At 36.8% G+C, this 23,669-nt stretch overlaps 1 protein-coding gene across 4 annotated transcripts in view; it reads right to left on the bottom strand.

The window, feature by feature from the left end:
• Positions 1–256: 256 nt before the first annotated feature.
• The window catches only part of TRAK2 (trafficking kinesin protein 2), a 39,943-nt gene continuing 16,530 nt past the window's right edge, over positions 257–23,669 (bottom strand). For 3 of the 4 annotated variants that reach the window (XM_072341348.1, XM_072341350.1, XM_072341347.1), the window contains 15 exons: positions 20,359–20,678; positions 19,243–19,437; positions 13,768–13,838; positions 13,027–13,143; positions 11,529–11,738; positions 10,935–11,013; positions 9,257–9,387; positions 8,986–9,060; positions 7,778–7,894; positions 6,783–6,862; positions 5,921–6,121; positions 5,488–5,786; positions 4,921–5,196; positions 3,668–3,767; positions 257–3,133 (listed from right to left, as the gene is read on the bottom strand). In XM_072341348.1, the coding sequence (XP_072197449.1) occupies positions 2,455–3,133; positions 3,668–3,767; positions 4,921–5,196; positions 5,488–5,786; positions 5,921–6,121; positions 6,783–6,862; positions 7,778–7,894; positions 8,986–9,060; positions 9,257–9,387; positions 10,935–11,013; positions 11,529–11,738; positions 13,027–13,143; positions 13,768–13,838; positions 19,243–19,437; positions 20,359–20,395 (2,667 nt within the window). In that variant the 5' untranslated portion in view covers positions 20,396–20,678 and the 3' untranslated portion in view covers positions 257–2,454. Of the gene's footprint in view, positions 3,134–3,667; positions 3,768–4,920; positions 5,197–5,487; positions 5,787–5,920; positions 6,122–6,782; positions 6,863–7,777; positions 7,895–8,985; positions 9,061–9,256; positions 9,388–10,934; positions 11,014–11,528; positions 11,739–13,026; positions 13,144–13,767; positions 13,839–14,347; positions 14,402–19,242; positions 19,438–20,358; positions 20,679–23,669 lie in introns of all 4 variants that reach the window. The other variant, XM_072341346.1, reaches the window with a different exon arrangement.

The raw sequence follows: 23,669 nt of genomic DNA, 5'->3' as shown, positions 1-23,669 counted from the left end.
TACTGTAGCACCGCATCAAAAAATTGGATGAATACACACACAGCAGTATTCAAACTGTCTGATCATCTTCCTGCTTGTGTAAGTATCTGATGATCCTACAGAAATCAACCGACCAACCCCACAACATCTGTCATATTGTTTGAACGGAAACAGTTTCTATTGCTAGGCTACAGAAAAAGGAATTGTCCTGAAAAGAAACATGCCTTTAATTAATGTGCTACTACATAACTTTTAATGGAAACATAGTCTGCCAAAGGAATTTGGAATTAATTTATTTCCCTTTTTTCTGCTGAAAACACACACAATGATCACAAGGCTGGAGTTAGATAAGGAAGCTAGTTAGAAACGCAGTGAAATGCCATTAAAAATTATCTGTCTCTTAGATGCATTCCTATAGTAAGCGTGCATAAAATAGACAGACTTCTGACACATTATATACTTCCCTGTTTATACCAAACTATCTAACCTTTTGTCAAGTCATTCCTTAGTTCACTGGAGAGCAAGAATATTTCCCTCCAGCTCTTTCATTCTTACCTTATGTAGCTAGGTAAGGCCCAGTGCACAGTTAAGGAAGTACAAACATAAATATTTACATGAAGGAATTAAATATTTTTTATTTAAAAAACAAATTAACCCGTATATAGTATTTCAAATAAAATTCACCTTTCATAAGATTCTTAGAGAGCAAAAGGCAGCTCCAGGAGTTCCTGAATATTTCTGTGCGCTGCTGACAGACAAGTTTCTGCTGAGAGTCCCTGTGCAAGTTTGAAGTGGTTAATCCTTATCCTTTTACAAAAAAAGACTGCTCTATAAGAGTCATCATGAGATCCATAGGGCTGTAAAAGCAGAAAGGCCACGTTATAAATCAGTTTAAGAAGCTTTCTTTTCCTGCCCTACTCCACTCAATCCTGCAGCAACAAGGGTGTGGATGTGCCATATGCCAAATGCAAATCAGTGTAATTATGCCAGTGCTTCACACCACGCATCCAGAAAGATGCCAGCTATGCCCCACATATACCCTAACAGCCAAGGTAAACACTGGCTGTTCTAACTAATTGTATCCAAACTTGAAAATCATTGAAATATGTTAGGTACACTGAAAAATAATAATAATGAACAGATTTAAGAACCTGTTTCCATTCTGATCACTTGCAAAGATCTATTCCCCCCAGAAATGGAGGACAAATCTATTGTAGATTATGCAGTTAAGACTAGAAGCTTGTTCAGGAAGGAATTCAAAAAGCAGGGCAAGCAATACTACTTTGCTGAATGCCACTCTGAAACCAGATTTCTCCAATAGTGCTCTCTTTTGAGAAAAAAGTGATAATTCAGAATAAAGGTGAGAGCCACTTTTCATCATTCAAACACAATTTTAACACAGGCCAAATTGATCTGCATTCAAAAAATGCTACAAAGAACACTAGCTTTCATCTTCCATTCTCTGAATACAGAACAATAAATTTTGATGTTAATGAAATCTAACAAAATCCTTCCTAAAATCAAGAATATCTGAACAAAAGGCATGATGTTGCTGCCAAACTCTCCAATATACAGAATGTCTACCTGTCAAGATCCAGATTAGTGATTTCTGAAGCATTTAGGCAAATGCTCTCTGCTTATGCCAAATGAAAACAAATTCTGAACCAAGCACCTAGTTTTTATTTCCTTTTGCAATACTGAGATTTTTCTTTGTAAGTGGGGAAGAAAAAAAAAAAAAGTTTTCTTAGCTTGGAATTTTCACCCTAATACATACTTTTATGCTCCTTAGTTCTCGTTCATTGCACTTTCCACTGTGTGCTTCAGAAGCTCTAGAAAGAAATTAACTTCTGTGAGTAACTCACTAGCACAATTGCACTCTTTCAAAAAAACAAATCCTGATCATTCACTTTTGTGCTCAAATATCAAATTAAAGGTTTTCACCTCTGCTTCTCAACATGGGGAGTTCAAAAGAGTAGTTTCTGAGCTAGAAAATACTAGAATTAAAGTAGTTCCAAGTTTTTATATTTGCTACAGAGAAGAACCTGGACAAATGATGCTGGTCAGACTGATTATTGTCTTAACATCATATTCAAATGATACAGCCTGACTGCTAACAAATTATAAATACTACAGTCATATGGTAGAAAAAATAGAACAGCACCTGCAAGACAGTTCTACAAGTACAGTTTAAAAGGTTAAAATACTGAAAATGTCTACAGTGGGTCTTTTACTTAAACTAAGACAGATGCTAGAGGAATATTAAAACTAAGCTTTGGTTTCTTCTTTCTTGTCTTCCACAAAAGCCTCCTTCCCCAGACTCAAGCAGTGTTCTTTTCTTCTTGATCCCATCACTTCTCTCTCCCCCCTCTTTCCACATGCACATGCCTTCTCCAACTCTTCTGTAACACACCTAGCCATTTCCATACTGGATGTTTATCCCTCTTAAATTATTTACTACACCAATGTCCAGAGCAATCAGTCCTCCTTTAGGATATTCATTTTTGTTGACTGTGTGCAGACTGGGGCCCCTAATGCTCCAATCATGGCTGGAAGACTCTGATTTCTTCTCAGTCCTGCCATTAAGTTGCTACCCGCATTTAAAAACACAGCTGAATCTGGCCTCTGCAAGCTAACCTCTGCCCCCTGATTCTTCTTGTGGTCCTGCGTATCAGGGGGCTTGACAACCCTGGCAATACCCAGCCTCTTCAGCCTGTCCACCAGGTTCATTTTCAGCTGGCCTACATCTGGAGCGTTACGGGAGGGCTTTAGGCCATACATTTCCTGCAAGAATGTTTCTGCTGGTCTTGAAGCCAGGAAATTTTCTGAGTGATGCACTCGAGACTCAAATGGTGGAGGGGAGGGACAAGGTGAATGTGAAGGAGAATTGGGCGGAGTAGAAGGAATGGGTACTGTACGAGGGGGCTGTAGCAGAGGCAGTTTATCTAACAGGGGGCTATCATAAACCTTGGCAGAGATGCCTCGTTCTTGCAAAAGTTGAGCCAGACTGCTGGTACTGCTGAGGGTGGTAGTTGAGTCTCCTCTGTTGGTGAGAAATTCTCCAATACTAAACCTGTAAGACATTGCTGGAGTGCTCACTACATGGTTTCCAATGCTGTTCCCACTATTTCCAAGTGAAAATGGGGCAGATGTAGAGCTGAAACAAAAGAGAAACAGAGAAGATGCATGGATATATGCATTAAGAGTTGCTTGGCTCTACATTTGCCTTTTAGTATATGAAATGCTCAAGGAAAAGTAAACTTGCTGTTTTTGACAGTTTCAGCTTTAGTGGATTTACTATTAGTGTTCTGCAAGACATCTAGAAGGTACCAGTTGACAAAGAGGTTTTGATGTAAGTACCAAACCATTTATCTTTCATATACAATTTTTAATGTCTGAACATGTAGAAAGGAAACAAAAACAAGTTGTTACAACACTAAGCAATAACTTAGTTTTTTTAAAAAAGGACAACTAAATAAATAAATAAATAAATCTCTTGTTTTATTCTAGAGAATTTCAAGTTTCCCCTTTGTAATTCCAACCCCTGTAATGAATATGATTTTATGTGTTGCCTAACTATCTTGTTTTTTGTTTTTTGTTTTTTTTTTTAAAACTTGTCGGTATACCAACAGCAAGAATGCAACCATCTAATTCTATGCAGCAATTCGTAGCATGTCAGCAGTCATCATACCTGGGAGTAACTTGGGTGACATCAGATGGGTGAAGGATTCTACAGGTAGTAAAAGTAAATGTGGAATTTGTTGAAGACAGACACTTGCCAGGATTTGATGCTGCAATGTGGAGAATTTACATACCATGAGGTTAAAAACAGAGACTGATCATGATTAATGAAAGCAATGTTTAAGATGGTGTTATCACTGATAATTTTTAGCTTTTTTAAAAGACAGCAAAGACATTGTTGTCTCAAAGTCAGCTATTTCAGTTGAGAAAAAGATACTACCATTAGTTTATTTTAAAATCCACTTACTTTCTGGCTTTATGTTTTTTCCTATTTAAGATGAGCTGAAATTATGCTTTTCAAATGTCAGTAACATCAATAACCACAGAAGCTAACTAGCAGTACAAGAAATATGGACATCCAACTTGAATCAGAAAAGAAGGTACAAGCTTCTATCTAGCCTTTATAAAATGCTCTGAAGATGAAGAGAACTGGAAGAAACTGTACCACGTGTATTAAGTCATATTTGAACTAGTGCTTTGAATTACTTTAGTATAGAATTCTGCAGAGAACTAAGTTATTGGAGATATATTTCTAAACTAAAATGAAACCTAACAAAAAGTGGACTCCTGATAAGAAATTGCAGTCTGAAATCCCACACTGCAATCAGAGAGCTCAGCACATAGACAGTGATGAAGCCCATGCGCCAAGAGAAAGCAGGGATGTTTTTCCCATTCTCTGACAACAGCCTTCCTTAGGAATTTGTATTTTGGCAAAAATAAGATCAGCGTTTGTAATAGGTAATTTAATTTAATGTAATACAAATTTAACATTAGGATATTCATCCTCACCTTTGTGAGGCACTGTTTTCCACAGAATTTAAGTTTTATACCTTTTACTAACACAAGTAGCATATTTTTGATAATTACATGGAAGATATTGGTCATCTTCAATTGTTTTATAAGATAACTGCTTAGCATATAGTTACTCAGATTTAATCTTATCTCAGGTAAATTTTCCAGCAGTGTTGTACCACCTAATTAAAAAACTGACATGGAAGACAAACATCACCTACAACTCCCAGCACTGTATTTTGTAACACGTAGATGAAATTGAAAATTTCTCCTTAACAAATTTACTGCAGACTTGAATGCGGAAGACGGGCAGTTTGTAAACAGCTAAAATGATCAAGGCATTTAGTGTGGGTTAAAACCTCAGAAATCAGCATACAAAATGAGGAAAAAGTCAGTAACTGTGCTTCTTACCAATGACTGGTACTGCTACTGAAGTAATAGGTGACAAGAAAATCCCTGACTCTGGTTCTGCCACTGCAGACTTCTTTTTCTCCGGGAAGGATTGCTGCACTTGAAATGTTATACCTCCTCCCCCTTCTTCATCATCCTCCTCCAAGTCAGAGATACGGTGCACAGAATCATCAGTCAGAGGGGTAAAACCTTTTGTAACAACACCTGGTCTTGGGTCAAGTATGGTGCCTAGGTTGGGTCGAGCAAGCTGCTGCCAGTGAAACAGGGTCTGAGATCCTGGTGTGACAAAAGAGAATGGTTTCAGAGCCAATACCTACTATTACATCAAGTTACAAGAAAGTTTGATCACAACAATTTCAGCCAACTGGTGCTGTTGCTGAAGCAGACAGTGCACTTGGGTGACAATGCCAACAGCCAGAAAATGCCTAAATCTTAGCACCATGTAAGAAAGCAAAATACAAAGTGATATTTTTTCCCTATTATCATGTCTGTCTATACACATGAGTTAGTTGGCAAATTAATATCAGATCCTTTTCTGATGATAGAAGAAGAAGATCATCTGCTTACCTTCGATGGGCTTGACGATTTGCAGTTTTTCTGGTAGAAGGACACGGAGGTTACTGGAGCTGGCAGAGAGATCACTGAATTCTGAGTTTGTACCCAAGGAAAAACAACTTTCTGCTGGTGTACTACAGCCACTAGCCCCTTCGTTCTGCTCAGTCAGCAAATTCATTTTTCGCTCCCATTCTTCCTCAAAGAACTGTTTCTCACTCAGATAGTTCTGGTGACGGAGGGAGAGCCTGTGCAGAGCTGTGACTAAGTCATTGTCTCCAGGAGTTCCTGGCTGCCCAGGCTTATGTCTGCCTCTGTGAGAAACAAGAAATAGTAACAGATATGAAGACCATTAAATTAAATATTTTTCTCTTACATAGCAAGGGTACAGTGTGGAATTAGTTTTAAGTAAATCAGTTTAGAAAGACAATGATAGCCTGTTTCCTACTTCAAATTCCTCTCAGAGCTGCTCCTCTGGGTCATCTGTGCATGGCCTTCCATCTGTAATCCAGACTGAAAAGGCTTTGCTGTCATAACAACACTTGACCTATTAGATCCAGGGATTGGTAATGGAGCAGGAAAAGAAGAAGAGCGGCCACGAGTAACATTAGCGACCCTGACAGTGTCAAATACTCGTTTCTGCTGACTCCTGCAGGAAAAAAAACAAGGAAACAAATGTGGGTTTCAGAAGCATTTCTAAAAGGATAATAAAGCTTTGCACAACTAATTTGCCAAAGACTACAGAAATCTGACTAAAAAAATTTAAGCCCAGAAGAACAGAATTACCTAAGACACTCCTATTTTAATATTAGGATAATAGCTTACTTCAACCTGGAAGGACAAAACTGTCTACTGATAACCATCTGAGAAATTTTAGGAGTTTCTCTTTTAAACTCTTGCTCAGAAGTGTGGTCTTCAGGAATAAATGTCCAGACTTTAGAAATTGTTATCAGTGTTTAAGCTATAGTATCATTAGGCAAATAATTTTTCTATAAGTAGTCAAAGTGATAAAACTAGTGCTGCCTGTCAGAGAATCGGCATCAAAAATCTCAGAAACTGAAGAATGAGATAACATTATTCTAGCAAATTTCCAGCTTCTTCCTGGAACCAATTAAGAATAATATGTTTCAAAGCTGAAAAGTCTACTAGCTAATAAAATCTTTTTTTTTTTTTTTTTTTTTAAAAAAAAGCTATCTAGAAAACATACTGTAGAATGAAAGTTCACACAGATTTCTAGAACTCAGTTCACCTTATCTAATATAAACACATGGAAAAGTGCTGAAATGTCACAAAGATATATAAAAACATACTTTTGCTTGGATAGGAGAGATTCATCAACCTGACTCAATTCCTTCCGCATTGTCCCTTCAATTTCTGCTGCAAGGGAATCCTAGAAGAAAAAAGAGAAGCAGAAGAGTTGGCAAATTAAATACAATAATTTTAGCAGAAAACATTTTTCAAAATACTTGAACATTTTCAATTTTTTTTCTCATTGTTATGTTTCACACGGAGTGTAATGCATAGACCTTCTAGTGTCTGAAGGGAGGGAGAAATAAGTTTTACACCATAATAACACATACATAAAACTGTTCAGCTTTCATTACCAAAATCTACTTGCTTGGTAATCTTGGTTTCTTAAGTTAAGCTACACTTGGTAAGAGCACTTCTTAAAAGATCAAAACATACATGTGGGTTTCTGTATAAGCAGAATGACCAATCAAAAACTGACAAATTCCCAGCACGGCCCAGAAGTTTGTGATACACTGATCAGAATATTCCTGATACTAAGGAGAAGAAAATAAATGCTTTTATCATTTTCTCTTTTCCATTGGTTTAGTTATCTTCAGCAGTGAGTCTAACACATTTCTGATTATGCTTTAAATTAAGCATTTAATTTCCCAAGATAAGGAGATAAGGACATAAAGGTACATCATAAGTTACTTAAAGGAAAAAAATGTTTTTTGAACTCTTAAAAAAAAGGTTTGTTTCTTTAATATCTTCAAGTTATAAAACTTAACAATATACTAGCACAACTGAACATATCAATTCCTGTACTTAAAATAAAAGTCAAATAAAAAGGAAAAGCCATCCTAATATCGTAAAATAGCAAGCAAATGGTTAATTTAATAAATATGAAATTCTCAGAAGTGTACACCTTAAAAAAATGAAAAACCTCAGCTCCTTTGTCTATATCAAAATGGTTCCTGCTGCAGTGCCTGTAATAGCTGTTTACTCCAGGCCATTTGTGCCAGCAGGTATACACTGTAACAGCAGTATTTGTTACCACAGGAAATGCTCCACATGCCTGAGGGTGGCAGAGACAAGCAACGGAGCTGGCTCTGCTACGCAGCAACTTCACTTCTTCTTGAGATTCATGCAACATTCCCAGACACTCTGCATTCCGGTCTTGCAACTCATGTAACTGAAAGAGAAAAGATTACATGATACCATTAAGCTTAAAGAGAAGCAAAACAAAAAGACAAGGTGAAACTGAGTTACTTGTACAGATGGAATGGATTCAGTACCACATTTCTACCATTACACAGCACATGCTAACAACTAAAATTGAAAGCAATAATAGACACAAGAAAAACATGGAGTTCTAGGAATGGGTCCAGATGAGGGCCATGAAGATGACCAGAGGGTTGGAACACTTCTTCTTCAGGGGCAGGTTGAGAGATTTAGGTATCCTCAGCCTGGAGAAGACAAGGCTTCATGGGAACCTTATAGAGGCCTTCTGGTACCTGGAAGGGGCCTACAGGAAAGCTAGAAAGGTACTCTTATAAGGGCAGATAGCAGAAGGATGAGAGGAAATAGTTTTAAACTGGAGGAGGGTAAATTTAGATAAGAAATTAGAAAGAAGCTCTTCACTGGTTGTTCAGTGAGGTTGTGGAGGCCCGCTCAAGGCCAGGCTGGATGGGGGGCTATGAGCAATCTGGTCTAGTGGCGGTATCTCTGCCAATAGCAGGGGGGGTGGAATGAAATGATCTTAAAGATCCCTTCCAATGCATACCATTCAGTGATTCTATGATTACACTCAGCATAACACACCAATTTCAGTGGTGAGGGACAAAGTCCAAATTAAGACTCAAGGGAGTACAGAATTAAAACCAAAGTACATAAAAAAAACTGCAAATACCATAACTACAAATGCAAAAGAAGATCGAGAATTACCTTAAGCTACAGTGAGCTACAGCACTGTTGATGTAACCAGTAATATTCATACTAAAGCACCCTTTTTCATAACAACTAAGGAAAATCTATCTACTCAGAAGACCCTCTTTGCCTTTCAGACTCCTATGAACAACAAAAGAATTTGTGCAGACTTAACTAAAAGCAATTACTCTTTTCCTCTGACCATTTGGCTCCTACTATAATGAAAAAGGAATGAATAAATAAATTATTTTAAAATAAATAAATAATAATTAAAAAGAAGAAAGTTCTTGTTATCATTTAGTTTTATTGCTCTTGTATTCTGTCACACACACAAATGTACATGTTCACTTTAAGTACCTCAGCTGTAAGTTGTCTCTGAGCATCTTTGGAGGCTTGTAAGTGAAGTTTCAGCTCTTCCTTCTCAATCACATGCTGAAAGCACAAAAAAGGTGTCTATTATTTTCTTAGCTGATTTCCTTGAGAGAGCAGATCCTCTACCATACTTTCCTGAAACAGTCACAGCCAACACCCACCCTCCTCCCACGATTGTTTTCACCCACTGCAAGCACACATGTCTGCTTGCATGCGAATGCACCCATGCACGCACACTTCATCAGCACTCCCTTACTTCTTTGAGTTTATGCTGAAGATCAACAATCTGAGACAAAAGGGATGAAATCTCTTCCTGGTAGCGAACCACCTCCTCGCTCTTCTCTGACAACTCCTCTGTTATTCTGGAAATCTGAGCATTTGTTTGACCTACAAAATATAAAAGCAACTCAATCAAGGGCTTTAAGGAATAAAAAGGAAGAGGAAAAAGTTAACCACAAATGTAGGTATAACATGCTGAAAATTGAGTATTCAGAAACTGATACACATAGCAAAGATAGGATTAATGACACTAACATAACCAAGACAAGCTGCTACAAATTATTTCAAGTGACACAAGGACCTGTAATCAAGACCAGATTTATTGGAATATGCTGAAGAAAGCAGGCTCTGAGTTGATCTTGTTATTAACTACCATTTTCTGTGAGCAAAGACTGGTTCCACACTTTCTCAATACAGCATACACCTCTTAATCTATCTTCTTATTCTAATCACTATCTGCTCCCCAAAGACCCACTGCACACAATTGCAGTGGTTATTTTCATTTTCTTTGAACACTTCCTAAAGAAAAGTGCCAAAGCACCTCAAAAGGCTGAAGTATTTTATACAGATAGCTTTTTGCTATGCATTCAGGGCAAGCGTACAAAAAGTATGATCTATATTACATAAAAGGTCGGACTACAGATTTAGAAGCATAATCTTAGAGCAAAAAATGTCTTATTTCTTTAAAAAAAATATTCATCAGTCTTAATGGAATTTGAGTTAGAAAAATGATTCTCTAGAATTCCTAAATACTTATCTCTTAAAGCAATGTAAATTATCTTTAACTGATAGTGATTATTCTATCTCACAGGTTTGCTACAGGATAAAATCCTGTCCAAGGGCCTGTAGGCATTTGATCTCATAGTTAGGATCACTTTACAGAAAATTCAAATTTTAAAGCTGCAGAGTAGGCATTCTGTGGAAGAAGATTCTGTGAGCCTAAAATGGCTAGTAAGCTTGCACATGCCATGAAGTTAGACAAAACAGAACTCATGGAAATTCTCACTCAAGGAAAATAGGAGAGGTTCCAATAAATATCCTTTGCAAGTAGATGCTAATAAGCCTCTGCAGACAAAACAGTAAATTAACAACTAGCTAAGTACCAATTCATATTGTTTCATGGTTATCTTAAAGAAGAAGAAACAGGCAGCCAGCCTTCTTAACGGTAGTGCATACAAAAATAAAAAAGCAAACTTAAAATATGGGCTTATTATGCACAAAAGAATCAGATCATATAAAATGAGTACCAATTAAAAAATAAAATAAAATTATACAACCATCAAAATAAAAAACAAAAACACCAAAATATCAGAATAGCTGCAATTCTCTGCAAGTAAGTACTCCTCAAAACGAATTTGAACAACTGGTCCAGACACATCAAAACACTGGCCAGTTTAAATTTATCTATTTTCCTGTGTCTGTAGTTTTCAGTTTAGGTTTATGAATATGAGGTTTGGTGCTGAAGTTGAATACCACAATGAAGCTTCATGGAATACAGAACAAAAGATGTTTACACTTGGTAAAAGAGTAAAACTCACATAACTGGCAGAAATTACTGAAGCTCGTATTTTAATTCAGGGATGAATAAAAGTAAGTTTAGGCAGCAGGTGTTCAAGTACTGTTTTGCTATTGCAAGATACAACTTGGATACTCACGGAGCTCTCTGACACAGTCATTGACTAACTGCTGTTCCTTCTCCTCATACGTAATGGTTTCTGTCTTCAGATGGCAGGCCTTAAAAAATATATATATATATTAGTTTTCCCATTTCAGTTTACATATACATGAGTTAATACTACAAATTTTAGTTTGGACACTGCTGCAAGTGAAGAACTGCCCTCTCTTTGTCTTCATAAGGATTTATTTGTTTATTTAACCCTCAATATCGAACTAAAATGTAATCTCAACACAAAGGAATTTCCAAAATACTGCTACTAATTGCAGTCAGATTTACACCAGAAAGGTCACAAAAACTCAAGGGTCTGATACATCCACATTCTTCAGCTGGGTGCTCACAAAGATTCACATATAACATAAAGGCACTGTGAAAGGAGTAGAGGTCTTTGAACATTAACAGTAGTGAAGAAAACAGAAAGATGTGGAGAGTGGAGGAAATGTGGTTGAATATGATGCGTATCCAGTGAAACAAAACTTATATGTTTAAAGAGAAGCCCAGATGCTGAATTTTTAAACAGTTCTGATTTATCTCGTATCCAGCATACATAGTACATACTAAAACTCAGTTATACCTTTGATCGGAGAGCAAGGTTCTCTTCCTCCAACTCCCTGAGTTTATCTTGCAAGATATCCAGCTGCAAGAGACCTTGTGATATGCTGAAAGACTCATTGAAACGAAGTGGTGTGGAACAGCTAGAATCTGTTTCACTTTCCTCAGAAGCAATTGAAACAATACGAAGCAGGTCATCCTTCTTTGACAGTTCATGCTGGAGCTGATTAACCTAACACGAAACAAGATTACCAGCTTGTGAGCTACCGTTTAGATAAACACTATTACAGTGTATTATTTATGCAGCCTCTAAATTCTTGGAATATCACTGCTCTACTCTACTCTAAAATGAGATTAAAAACTGCTCACAGGTCACCATCGATTTATTTATATTTGCATACAAGATCCAGGTCCTGTTTATCCAAGAGGAAGTTCACAAAATCATAGTTCGAGCACTGTAAGGGAGGCTGAAAATGTAAGGTAATACAGGAATGGACAACACAGCTTACTTTTTTTTTTTCTTTAGGACAATTCACTTTGAAATAATTTTCCAGCTGCCTTGTTATATCTCAATGAACAAGCTAGTATCTTTTTGCTTATAACTATTTTTCTGCACTGCAACTTCCTGAAGAAAAGAACCAGTAGATATCTGTGTATGTGTACAGAACGGCCCCCTCCAGTCCATATAGTAAATGAATTGTAGGACAAAGAATAAGAAGAGATAAGGCAAATCTCAAGTTAAGACAAATTCCATTTTGCATATTGGTATTTTTGTGTGGATAAATAAGCTTATGCTGGCCTACAGCTGATCGTATGTATTTATTACCAGCATAATAGCAGCTGAAATAATTTCACTGTCACTCAGCCTACATGTATTGTCCCCAAAGATTAAAAAAATACGAAACAAAACATGGGATACCTTCTAGGTTAACTTTTTTTATTTTATTTTTTTTAAAAAAGCAAGAATAATCAAAAAAAGATTAAATAAGTAAGAAGCACTTAAAGGAAAAAACTGAATGAAGAATGAAGGTATAGAACAGAATTCTCTTCATGTTTTTGGTTTTTTTTTTTTAATTTTATTTTATATTTAAGTGGACACACTCCATTTAGTCAAATCATTTTCTGACTGTTTCTTCTCTTCAGAAGTTGCAATGTAAAACTTCACAACAGATGTCAACTACATAGTTTATTTTTACTTATATTATTATATTCTTAGTTTAAAATCAATATATTAGACTGATGGTCAAAACAAACACTTTAAAAATGCAGTTTTGCTATAAGTATATCATAAATAGCTCCTAACATCCTCACAGTTTTTCTTTAACTACCATGTGCAGACTACATAATAAATCCTTGGCCCAAGAAAGTTGACTGAACTGTGACAATGAGGAGAACAATTTCTATGTACACTACATAGTTTCAAAGCAGCAATCTTGTGTTCACAATGAAATAATATATTTCTATTAATCCTGTTTCTATCATCATACAAATAATAAAAAAAAAAGAAAAAAATTGCTCACTTGATCTAGAGTTTGTCCTAACTGTTCTTCTAACGCTTCATTCTTTTCTGTCAACAGATGGTTTCGCTTAAGCAGAGCTTGTCCAATTCGTGCTGCCAGTTCCAGGTCCCGATCTTTCTGCACATAAAAAGAGAATGAATGTCTACTTTTGATCAGACAGAGAGTGAATTTGCAGTAATTTTGATTTTCCTAGATACTGTTTAATGCATCACCACTTTGAGATGCTCTCTCACTCTCACATGCATTGGTTCTGCAACATTATTTAAATAAATAAATTAATTAATTAATACTTCATTTTGATCCAGAATGCATCCCTAACTGTGTTTCTCTTGCATAGTCATTTTCAGTAACAGGAGGACAGCACCTAACCTAGGTATAGTTTCGATAAGGTTGTGGGCTCTAGTTGTATCATTCTAAGAATTCACATATGCCTAGTTCTGTTGTCTTTCAAGTAACAACTTCTCCAGAACAGATTGCATAAATGGAACAGTGATGAGAAGGTAAAAGCCAAGAAGGAAGCTGCTTATTCCTTGTTACTTGCCAGCACCTGTGAGGCATCCATCCATAGTTTAGCTAAATTCTGTTTCTGAGATGATACAATTGACTAGGCAGCTTCTCATGACCCATGTGTTTGATAAGCAGCTCATGAAGACAACTGAATCAGGATTCCCGGTAGCTGAATAATCTCTTCAAATACATGTCCTCAAATATATTAACACAGCATTACAAAGGTGAACATACCTCAGCTAGCAGATGTTTGACCATATCAGCATCACTGTAGGTTTTCTGCTCCACATTATCTGTACCTAGAACTGACAAGACAAAAAACCACACTTACTGAAGGACCTTAATTTAAAAGAGGACTGCAGGGAACACAGAGAACAAAAACACAGCAGAAACATAGAATCAGTTGAGGAAACTAGCAGAGACTTATGAAAATGTATTTTAACTGCATAAATATGAAACTTATATGAGAGACTGATCTAATGAGATATTGAGTACTTGCAGCTCAGCAATATTAGCTAGAAGCTGAGGTGCTTGCATACACTGTAAAATTAGAAAATGGTGAAGAATTTTTAGATCAACTTTTTCAATATAGCTAAACTATTAAATCATCCACCAGGCTGGGGAGAAAGGGAGAGTAATTCATATCCAAATACAGCTGAAAACACTTGAAGACTTCATTCAGAACAAACAGAACTTGAAAAACGGGACTTTAGGGCATGAAGAACATGAGAAAAAATGCAGTGCTAAAGTGTAAACCCCTATCCTGTTCTAGGATAGGGAAACAAAAGATGTTAGTAAGAAAAATCTTAATTACCTTGTGAAAATTTGTAAGATCCAGACAAGGAGGAGGGAGGAAGTTCAATAAGAGCTATAGTAACAGAAAATGAAAGACAGAAGAAAGAAAAAGAAGAAAAAGAATTAAAACTTAAGGCAATAGTCTGCTGGCTGGGATGGAGTTGACTTTCCCCACAGCAGACCATACACTGCCGTGCTTTGCACTTGTAGCTAGAACAGCACTGATCATTGTTATTGCCTATTGCTAAATGGTGCTGGCACAGCGTTAAGACTTTTCCCTCTGAAAAAAGCCCAGGAGGCAAGAGGTGGTAAAGAGGTGGGGAGGGGACACCACCAGGGCAGCTGTCCGGAACTATCCAAAGGGAAAATCTGTACTGTATGATGCCATGCTCAGAAAGACAAACAAACAAACAAAAACTGAGGAAATGGAAGGAGAAGGGGGAACTTCTGTTATGAAACTGTTTTCCTGAGCAATCAATACATGTACTGAAACTCTGCTTTCCAAGACATGGCTGAAAGTTGTTTGCTGATGGGAAGCAGATCACTGTTATTTTTTCCCCATGTTTCTTTTGCCTGCTGGGCTTAGGTTTGTTGTTGCTGTTGTGTTTTTTTTGTTTGTTTGTTTTTTCCCTTTAATTACACCGCCCTTATCTCAACCCAAGTCCCTTTTCTTCCATCATGTTTTTTCACCCATTCTTTTGACGAGAGCAAGTGAGAGAGTGGTATTGTGGGGTTTAGTAAGCAACCACAGCAAATGGAATAGTTATTGACATATATCCTCCACCACACAAAAAATAAAGAGATGTGTAAAGTGTACCTTTTTTCATTTCTAAAACTTCTGTGGAACTTTTAAGAAACCATTTAAATATGATTCTTTTCAAAACTAGAATTATATATCTTACTTACAGGTGAAGGATGTTTATGCCTTTTAAACAGAAATTTGCTATTTTCACTTATTGAATAATGATCAAGAAAGCAAAAAAATGCAGTAATATAAAATGAATAAGTATGGAAGTGTCTGCTTCAGCTGAAGGTGTAAATTAACCTGTTTTAAAACTAATTCCATCACCACTGCATCATGAAATTAGATTATGATGGCATTTGGTCTAAATCTACTTCTGGTAATTTTATGCCTTGTTTAAATCTGATTCATACTCCAAGTATGTCATAGTATTGGTTCTGAGTGTTTTTGTCTAAGTCCTTATTGAGGGCTGCTGATACAGTTATGAAACGATGGAGCTACACTGAAAAGCACAGTAATTTTACTAATGTATGTTATGTAAGCTATGTATATCCTTTACAAAGGTAATGCACATAATTAACCTCAAATAACGTAACACTAAGTTTGTTCTTCAGAAAAAAAGTTGCATTTTAGCATATGAAGAAACTTGCATTATCTTTAAAGAACAGAAAGAGCAATATAGAAGAGTACGATTTACTGAACAAATCAAACACATCTTACCAAGTAGATTAGTAAGAATGAAAAACCAACACACTATATCCAAATATTAACAAGCTTTGAATGTCAAGCATCGATATTTACTAATTCAATTTTAAGGTGAGGTGAAAATAGAAAACTAGCTTCGCAAAATGTAAAGTACTTACCTGTGGCAAAACATGCATTTTGGTGGACAGTTTTACTGTGTCACTTCCACACTGTTTGCCAAGAAGGCACTTACCTTGCTTATTAATATTTTGAAAATTCAACTGCACACAAAAATAACTATCAGCCCTTATAGGCAGAATATTACTTCCAGCTCTCCTGTGGTTAGGTGTTCCCACCAGAGGACTTCAAGTGGCAGTTTCTACCCATCGTTAAATCAACTTAATAAAGATACATGCTAAGTACCATACAGGGTTACTTGGATACATAGGTTCCCAGAAACAAAGATATCTATCCTCTCTGGTAAATGAAATCTCAAAATTAATAGCTTTGAAATTCATCTCCATGCAACCTTTGTTAATTTCCTTCAGTACAGAATCAAAATTACACATAGGTATGTTTTACCAGTCTCTTATGAGCACACATAACTGTCCACTCACCTCGCCACGTGAAGGCTGCAAACAACTCTTCATTTTGGTTAATATTCTTGTTATGTTGTGCCATGTCCCTTTATTCACATATATGAAGTAATGCTAAGAACAGACACTTTCTAATTCCAGGTTTCTTTGGCTACCACAGTTGAAGCAGAAAATACTCCTCTGTCTCAAAGAGAGCATTCTTCCACTTCACTGGAAACTAGGTGAGTGTCAGTAGGAACTCACCCAGTCACTGGATCAACCTTCAAATAGCTGGCGGCTGCAGCCATAAAGAGAGGAGGAGTTCTAGCAAAGTAAATAGCATTTTGCTTTTTTTTTTTTTTCCCTTAGATATTGACTACAAAATGAATCAAATCATAACTTCACCATTCTTTTTAGGAAAAAGCTTCTACAATGTTTTGATACACATATAGAGGGAGGGAGAGATATACCCATTAAAATCCCCACTTATGTTTTAAGACTACGATCACTGCACTCCCAACTTCAGTCAATTGTAAGAAAGATGAAAACCTCAGCTAACAAGTAATTTGGATGCGATTGTAACTAGATTCCGATTTGTGTTCCTGTCTGCCTGGGACCATCCCAGTACCTTCCTGTAAGTTATTAGGCTCAAAACGTCTCATACGATGACTGCTCTTTGGACAGTTTCTCAGAGAAACATAAGCTGTATTTATCTTGAATTTATATGACTTGGCAGTTTCAGTAGTGTACTTAAATCATTATGGTAGAATGGCTTGGGTCCAGTTCCAATACCCTGCCATGGGCAGGGTTGCTACCAATCAGATCAGGCTGTTCAGAGCCCAGTCTGACCTTGAACACCTCGAGGGATGGAGCATCCACAGGTTCTCTTTGCAGCATGCTCCAGCACTTCACCACTCTCTAAGTAAAGAATTTCCTCCTAAAATTTAGCCTAAAACCACCCTCTTTTAGTTTAAAACCATTCCCTCTTATTCTCTTGCTACCTGCTGAAATAAATGACAGAGTTAATCCTGTATGTTAAATCTAACTACAATGTTTTAAATTAATGTGCTGAATTTCCCAACCAGGTTGGGTAACCACACTTGAATACTGCATACAGAAGTGTCTACATAATCCTAGAATGCAAAATTTTAAGATAGACTCATTCAAAAGATCCAGTCTGAGACAGAATTTACAGTCAGTGTTATTGAGCACTTTTGAGAATGCCAAGAAAAACTATGGCAGCTGTTCCAAAGAATTCACACAAGCAGCTCACTATTTTCACAGAACACATCTCTATAGCTAAAAGGAACTTTTGCTGGGTGAAGGAGGAAGACAGCAGTTTCTGTAATATTTTGATAGCAAAACAACACGACTTGACACCCCTGCCTCTCACTGACTGGGGATACATGCATTGACCAGACACACATATGATGTCAAGTTGCTACCAGCACTGTCAGACTTTGATCCCACCTCTTTATAAATAAAACTTCGAGGATAGTACACACCCCACTGACTACACACAATCACGTCAAGTGAACTATAAAAGTGTACATTCGAGTCAAACTTCATTTGTGTTTGCAGTATTATTATCAGAAACAGGCTGAGCAATAATCATTAAGAGGCTTTCAGTATACTTTCCACAACTAGAAAAATTCCAAGAATGAAAGTCCAACTGATAACAAGATTGCTTTAAATCATGGAATACTGTATTTGCAAAAGGCAATGTGTTACTTTTATTTAATCATTTGCTATACACCCTGGGTGGAGGCTGAAAGCACAAACAACAAAAAATCTCTGTTCAGAGGTGGCAAGTATGTGGAAGAGGTAATCATTACAGAGAAACAGTAATCCAAATACTAAGTTCATTCCCCCAGGTGATTCCTTCTAACATATGGAATAAACAGGACTTAACCATTTGCAGAATCACAGAATCCTTAAGAGTTGGCAGGGATCTTTTAAGGCCATCTAGTCCAGCTCCCCTGCAGTGAACAGGGGCATGCACAGCTAGATCAGGTTGCCCAGGGTCTGATCCAGCTTCACCTTGAAAGTCTCCAGGGATGGGGCATCAACCACATCTCTGGGTGACCTGTTCCAGTGCTTCACCACCCTCACTGTAAAAGACTTTTTCCTTATATTCAGTCTACTCCCTTTGAGCTTGAAGCCATTTCCCCTTGTTCAAAGAGGGTATATTTATCTAAAAGCACTCAGAATGTTTTCCTCTTTTTACATGAACACTTGAAATTACAGACAAGTAAGTATTTGGGGTTGGTTTTTTGTTTGTTTGTTTTTCTCCTGCAACCTTTTTACACCATTTGATTTTTAACACATTAATGGTTTCTCCACATGATCTGATCCACCTTCTTCTTCATGATGTGCTAGCTTTAAGAACTGCTGTAATCACAACTGACTGGTTCCAAAAAATTAGTTATTATTGTCAGATCTAGTACTGACCTACCTGGCTTTCACACAATTTATACCCCCAGAAGAAACAACTAACAGCATCTTAAAAGCAACACTGACAAAATACATCAGGGCAAACATCATTAAAAAAAAAAATAAAAAAATTTAAAAAAAATCACAGCATCATTAATGTTCCTGAAAACAGAACTGCTGCATATGCTGTACCTCTTATATTTCATGTAATCTAGCACAATTTTAGGTTCTCCCTCATCATGTTTCTGATCTTGCTTCTAAAGGAAACCCAATGATCAGGGAGCCATGTGACATGCTAGCTCAGCTCTAAGAATGGCAGTCATAATAAAATCACCTCCTCAGAACTCAGCTTTTTGTTCCACTTGTGCTAAAATGTTCAAATTTGAACATTACACTTTTAACATTAATCAGTTTACAATTACATTTTTCTCTTAAATAAATGTCAAAACAAACAACAGCTTTAGGCCCAGATATACTCACTCAAGTAACGGAAGGTGTCCTCATCATGAACTGGAGAAGAGACATCAGGAAGATGACCACGGCGGGTCGGAGACTGAATCCAGTCTTGATTTTCATAAAGATACAGAGAGTCCACTCGTAATTTGTAATCTGGCAACTGTTCTTCTAGCATGCTCACCAGCTCTACCTCAGGAAGGTCCTCAGTGGAGCAGACATCTAAAAATGATTAAATGCCAGTAAAGAACAGGACTGTAAGATATGCCGTGTTTATGCTGTTTAGTAAATGCAATAGTAGTACTGATTCTACTTATTATACTTTTATAAATCTTCAGTAGATTTGAAAAGAATTATTCTGTACTGAACAAATGACCAGAATGCATATTGACTTAATACTTAATTGATATTACAGTATTTGCAAGGCCCACATTCCCCCGAGTTACTGCAAAACTTCCTGCAAAGCAGTTTTATCCATGGCTCCCTCTGACTTCTTCAATACAGTATGTGTAATGAGTTTCAGTTTCTATCTTTTCCTGCTTATTGAATTAAAACAGAGACCTACATTTTCCCAATTAATTTTGTAAGATTTCATTGGCTTTAGCATGGTTATAGTTCCCTTTCCTGAAGGAAATTCATTTTTTTCCTGTTTCTTCCATTTATGCTTTTGTTTGCCAGTTAATATAAGTTTTAATAAAGTGTCTACAAATAGCAACCGAATACTGCCTTGAAATCAGGTAACTTAAGTATACAATTCTGTTATCACCCATCTGGAATCACAATTTATGTAAATACAGTATCTAAAAATTCTGAACAAGAAATTTGTTCTTCCTGCTTTTCCTCCCCTTCAATATTATTGCAAAAAACAAAACAAAACAACAACCAAACCAAACCAAAAAAAGAAAAAAAACCCACCCAAAGCATTAGGTTGCTAAATACTGCATATCAAAGGTATATAATTATTATCATTTGAACATGCCCACTAAAGATGAAGGCTGAAGGCTATCTACAATAACTTCCAATAGAAGAAATGCCAGTAATTATCAATGTGAAATGCAAGGCTGTTTTCAGGTTGGCAATCTATAAAACATTAACATTAATTAAACATTCAAGATTTGTACCAGAATTATTTCCCCAACTCACCAGAGATGCTCTCCAAGATCCTGCGATCAAAATTCATGAGTCTCTTTACAGTTCACTTCTTTGGAAATTGCATTCTGTAGTCAGATTGTGCACTGACCCTTTATTGCTTTGGTAGAAAGATGGCTTTGGTTTAGAGACAGAGTAATTGACAGCCATCAAGCTACCCAGACACAAACAAATCTGGCATTGGTTCCCTTCTGTAGACTGGTTCTTATTCCAAATCTCTTAGGACATGCTCATTTCATCTGAGGTACTCATCAGCACAAATATCTATAGGTTATTTCATAGAAGCTGCATAAGATCCTCAGCTCAGCCATAACCTAGAAATAAAGCAAAGAGAGTGCCAGAATTTAAACAGATGTCACTCTTCTAAATGAGACAGCTCGATTAATATGACCTCATTTTTTTTTCAGTCTATTTCTTCTCTGTATCACCATTTAACTCAAAAAAATCCAAACACTTTAATCCTTAGCTTACATATTACATATTTATGTGTTAAGTGTGGTGTCAAAAAAACTGCCTTCTCCCCACACTGATAAGATTCTGCTCTGAGCTTTCCACCTCAGCTCTTCTCATGCAATAGATGCTCCAGTTCTTTAACCTCTGCAGGACCCATAATTATGTCTGTCTCTTGTACTAAGAGCCTCAGAATTGAACACACAACTGTATATGTGTCTAAGCGTGGCTGAATAGAGGGGAAAGATCACATCCTTCAACCAGCTTGTGATCCTCCTAATGTCATGCAAGATGGCTGTTGACCTTCCTTCTCACAAGCAAACATTGCTGACTAATGGTCTACTTGTTGTTTACCAGAACTCCCAGGTCCTTTTGAGCAAATCTGCTTTCCAGGCTGTCAGCTCCTCACATGTACTGCTACACAGCTTATTCTGAGGTGCCGGATTTGGCATTTGCCTTCACTGACTAAGAGGCAATGGACAAAAACTGAAATGCAGGAGATCCTGTCTGAACATTGGAAGAGGGTTTTTTCCATTGTTGTTATTTGTTTGTTTTATTTTATTGTGAGGGTAACTGAGAACTGGAAAAGGCTGTCCAGACAGACTGGAGGTTCCATCCTTGCAGACATTCAAAAGTCATCTGGAAATGGTCCTAAGCAAGCAGCTCCATGTGGCTTTACCTTGAGCAGGTGCGTTGGACTGGATGGCCTCCAGAGCTCCCTTCCAATCTCAACCATCTTATGAGTCATTTCAAGTAGCAATGCATGTTCATAAAAAGTGCTTCATGTCATCAGATTCTTTAGGTTTTATTTCTCAGTTTAGCAAGTGCTTAAAAAGTAAAAGCCTCAGAGCAGTTCTCACTGTGCCTATGATGTAACCATGCTTGATAAAAGAAACAACCACCTCACACGGCAAAGTGGTTTTGTTCTCTGTTTTCCACCAAACATGACAAGGTTACATTCCTTTCCTTGCAGGTCCTTCTTAGGGACTTCAATACACTATTATATGTTAATCAGAAGGAAGAAAAACATAGAGACCCAAATGTTTAATAAATAGTTCATATTAGCAGATAATATTAATAGAGAGATGCTTGCAAACAGGCTAACTAGAACTGCGTAAAACTGAAAAATTATTTTTTCTTCTGGTTGTTCAAGCTTCAATCCTGACAGATTGATGTATAAACAATGGTTATGATATCTACTCTAAACCATATTAAAATGCTGCTAATTAAAACATACCAATAACTTTAAAGGAGAAAAAATCACAGACAGTAACAAGACAGTGCAATGTTACAGCAGTCATGACTACAGTTAAGAGTCTGAGGCTAGCAATAAATCAGTTTGCAATGGCAATTTTGCCTCACAAATGGGTTATGCCAGCATCCATACGCATGGCTTACCCCTACATCACTTGTGTTGCATTACTAATGTATACAGTACAGTTACACAAGGTACTAAAAGCAGTACAAACAGTTGGAAGGTGTCCCAGAAAATAATCACCACAGGTCACATCAAATAAATCCTATTTCTAAGCAGAACTCCCTATGCTACCAATAAATTCTTAATCTTCAATAAATTTTCCAATAAACAACTTAATTTTATATTCCTTTTACATGGACATCTCATGGAAGCATTGTACACCCATCATATCAAAGGTCAGAAGCACATATGCCTGATAAAGTAGACACACCGGGCTGTGCCACCTGCATATACTAACAACTGATTTTTCTTGCCATCTTTTTTTTTTTCCCTAACCCTGGGACAAAACTCATATTCTTGTCCAATTTTGAAAAGACTACAAGGTGGAATCCTTCCTTAATCTGGAACTTTTGCAGTTACTGTTCTCAACATTTCCTATAAGCAAATGTGAGTAGGTCTATATGTGTATTTGTAAGTCATCTGCCTTGAGTTTCAAAGACTTCAAATGATGTCAAATGTGGCACTGACTAAAATCAGAACACGAATAAAAATAATTTGAAAATTCTTCCTGCATGTAGGAACTAAATAAAGGGCAAAACAGTAAACAAGGTTGCTTACTTAAACTGAAAACTGTATCAAAAAGGGGAAAAAAAAAAGTAAGAAAATGGTTAACTTGGGAAAATAACAGCTAAGCCATTTGTAACTTGACTGCAGCTTTGTCATCTATGCAGCAGCTAAGGACACCTGAAAAGCAGAATTGGACCATAAACTTCTCTTTGATATTTTGCAATACACAACATCAAGCTACAGAAAAGCAGAAACTTATATTAACCTACTTAAAATGATCTGTGCAGTTCTTCCTACTTTGTCTAATACGTCCACTGAAGGCCCAAAGGAAATAGTACTATCAGAGACATGGAAGAAAACTGTCACCTGAATTAAGCCTAGATGTAGTTCTCTTCACAAACACAATTTATTTTTTGTTCAAATTTGAAAATGAATTGTCTAAAAAGCACGTTTGTTCAGTGTGTAACAACAGCTCTGCTGTCATCTTTCATCTCCTGTCTCACAATTACATGACAAAACTCGAAGCACTGTAATACTTCGCTGATACCACCTGCTCTCCCGAGCAATTTATCCTTAGAAGAACAGCTCTGACAGACCTGGTGTTGCCTCTGGCTTCAGTACTACACTGCAGTGTCAAACTGCACACCTAAGTGTGTTCTTGCTGCAGTTTTCTTTGATTAAATATTTTAAATTGTGAATGCCAAGTGCTTCTCTGTATATTTTATGATATTCACCATGTAGCCACACAATGCTCACTGTAAAATCGGATTCATTTAGTTGGCATATATGAATTTTGTCAGAAAGAAAGAATTAAAGTTCTTTAAAGTTCTAATTAAAGAATTAAACAGTAAAGACATTCAACGACATTATT

This window comes from Excalfactoria chinensis, chromosome 7 (genome assembly GCF_039878825.1).
Source record: "Excalfactoria chinensis isolate bCotChi1 chromosome 7, bCotChi1.hap2, whole genome shotgun sequence".
In the NCBI taxonomy this organism is placed as follows: domain Eukaryota; kingdom Metazoa; phylum Chordata; class Aves; order Galliformes; family Phasianidae; genus Excalfactoria; species Excalfactoria chinensis.
This window is presented reverse-complemented; position numbering and strand designations above follow the sequence as displayed.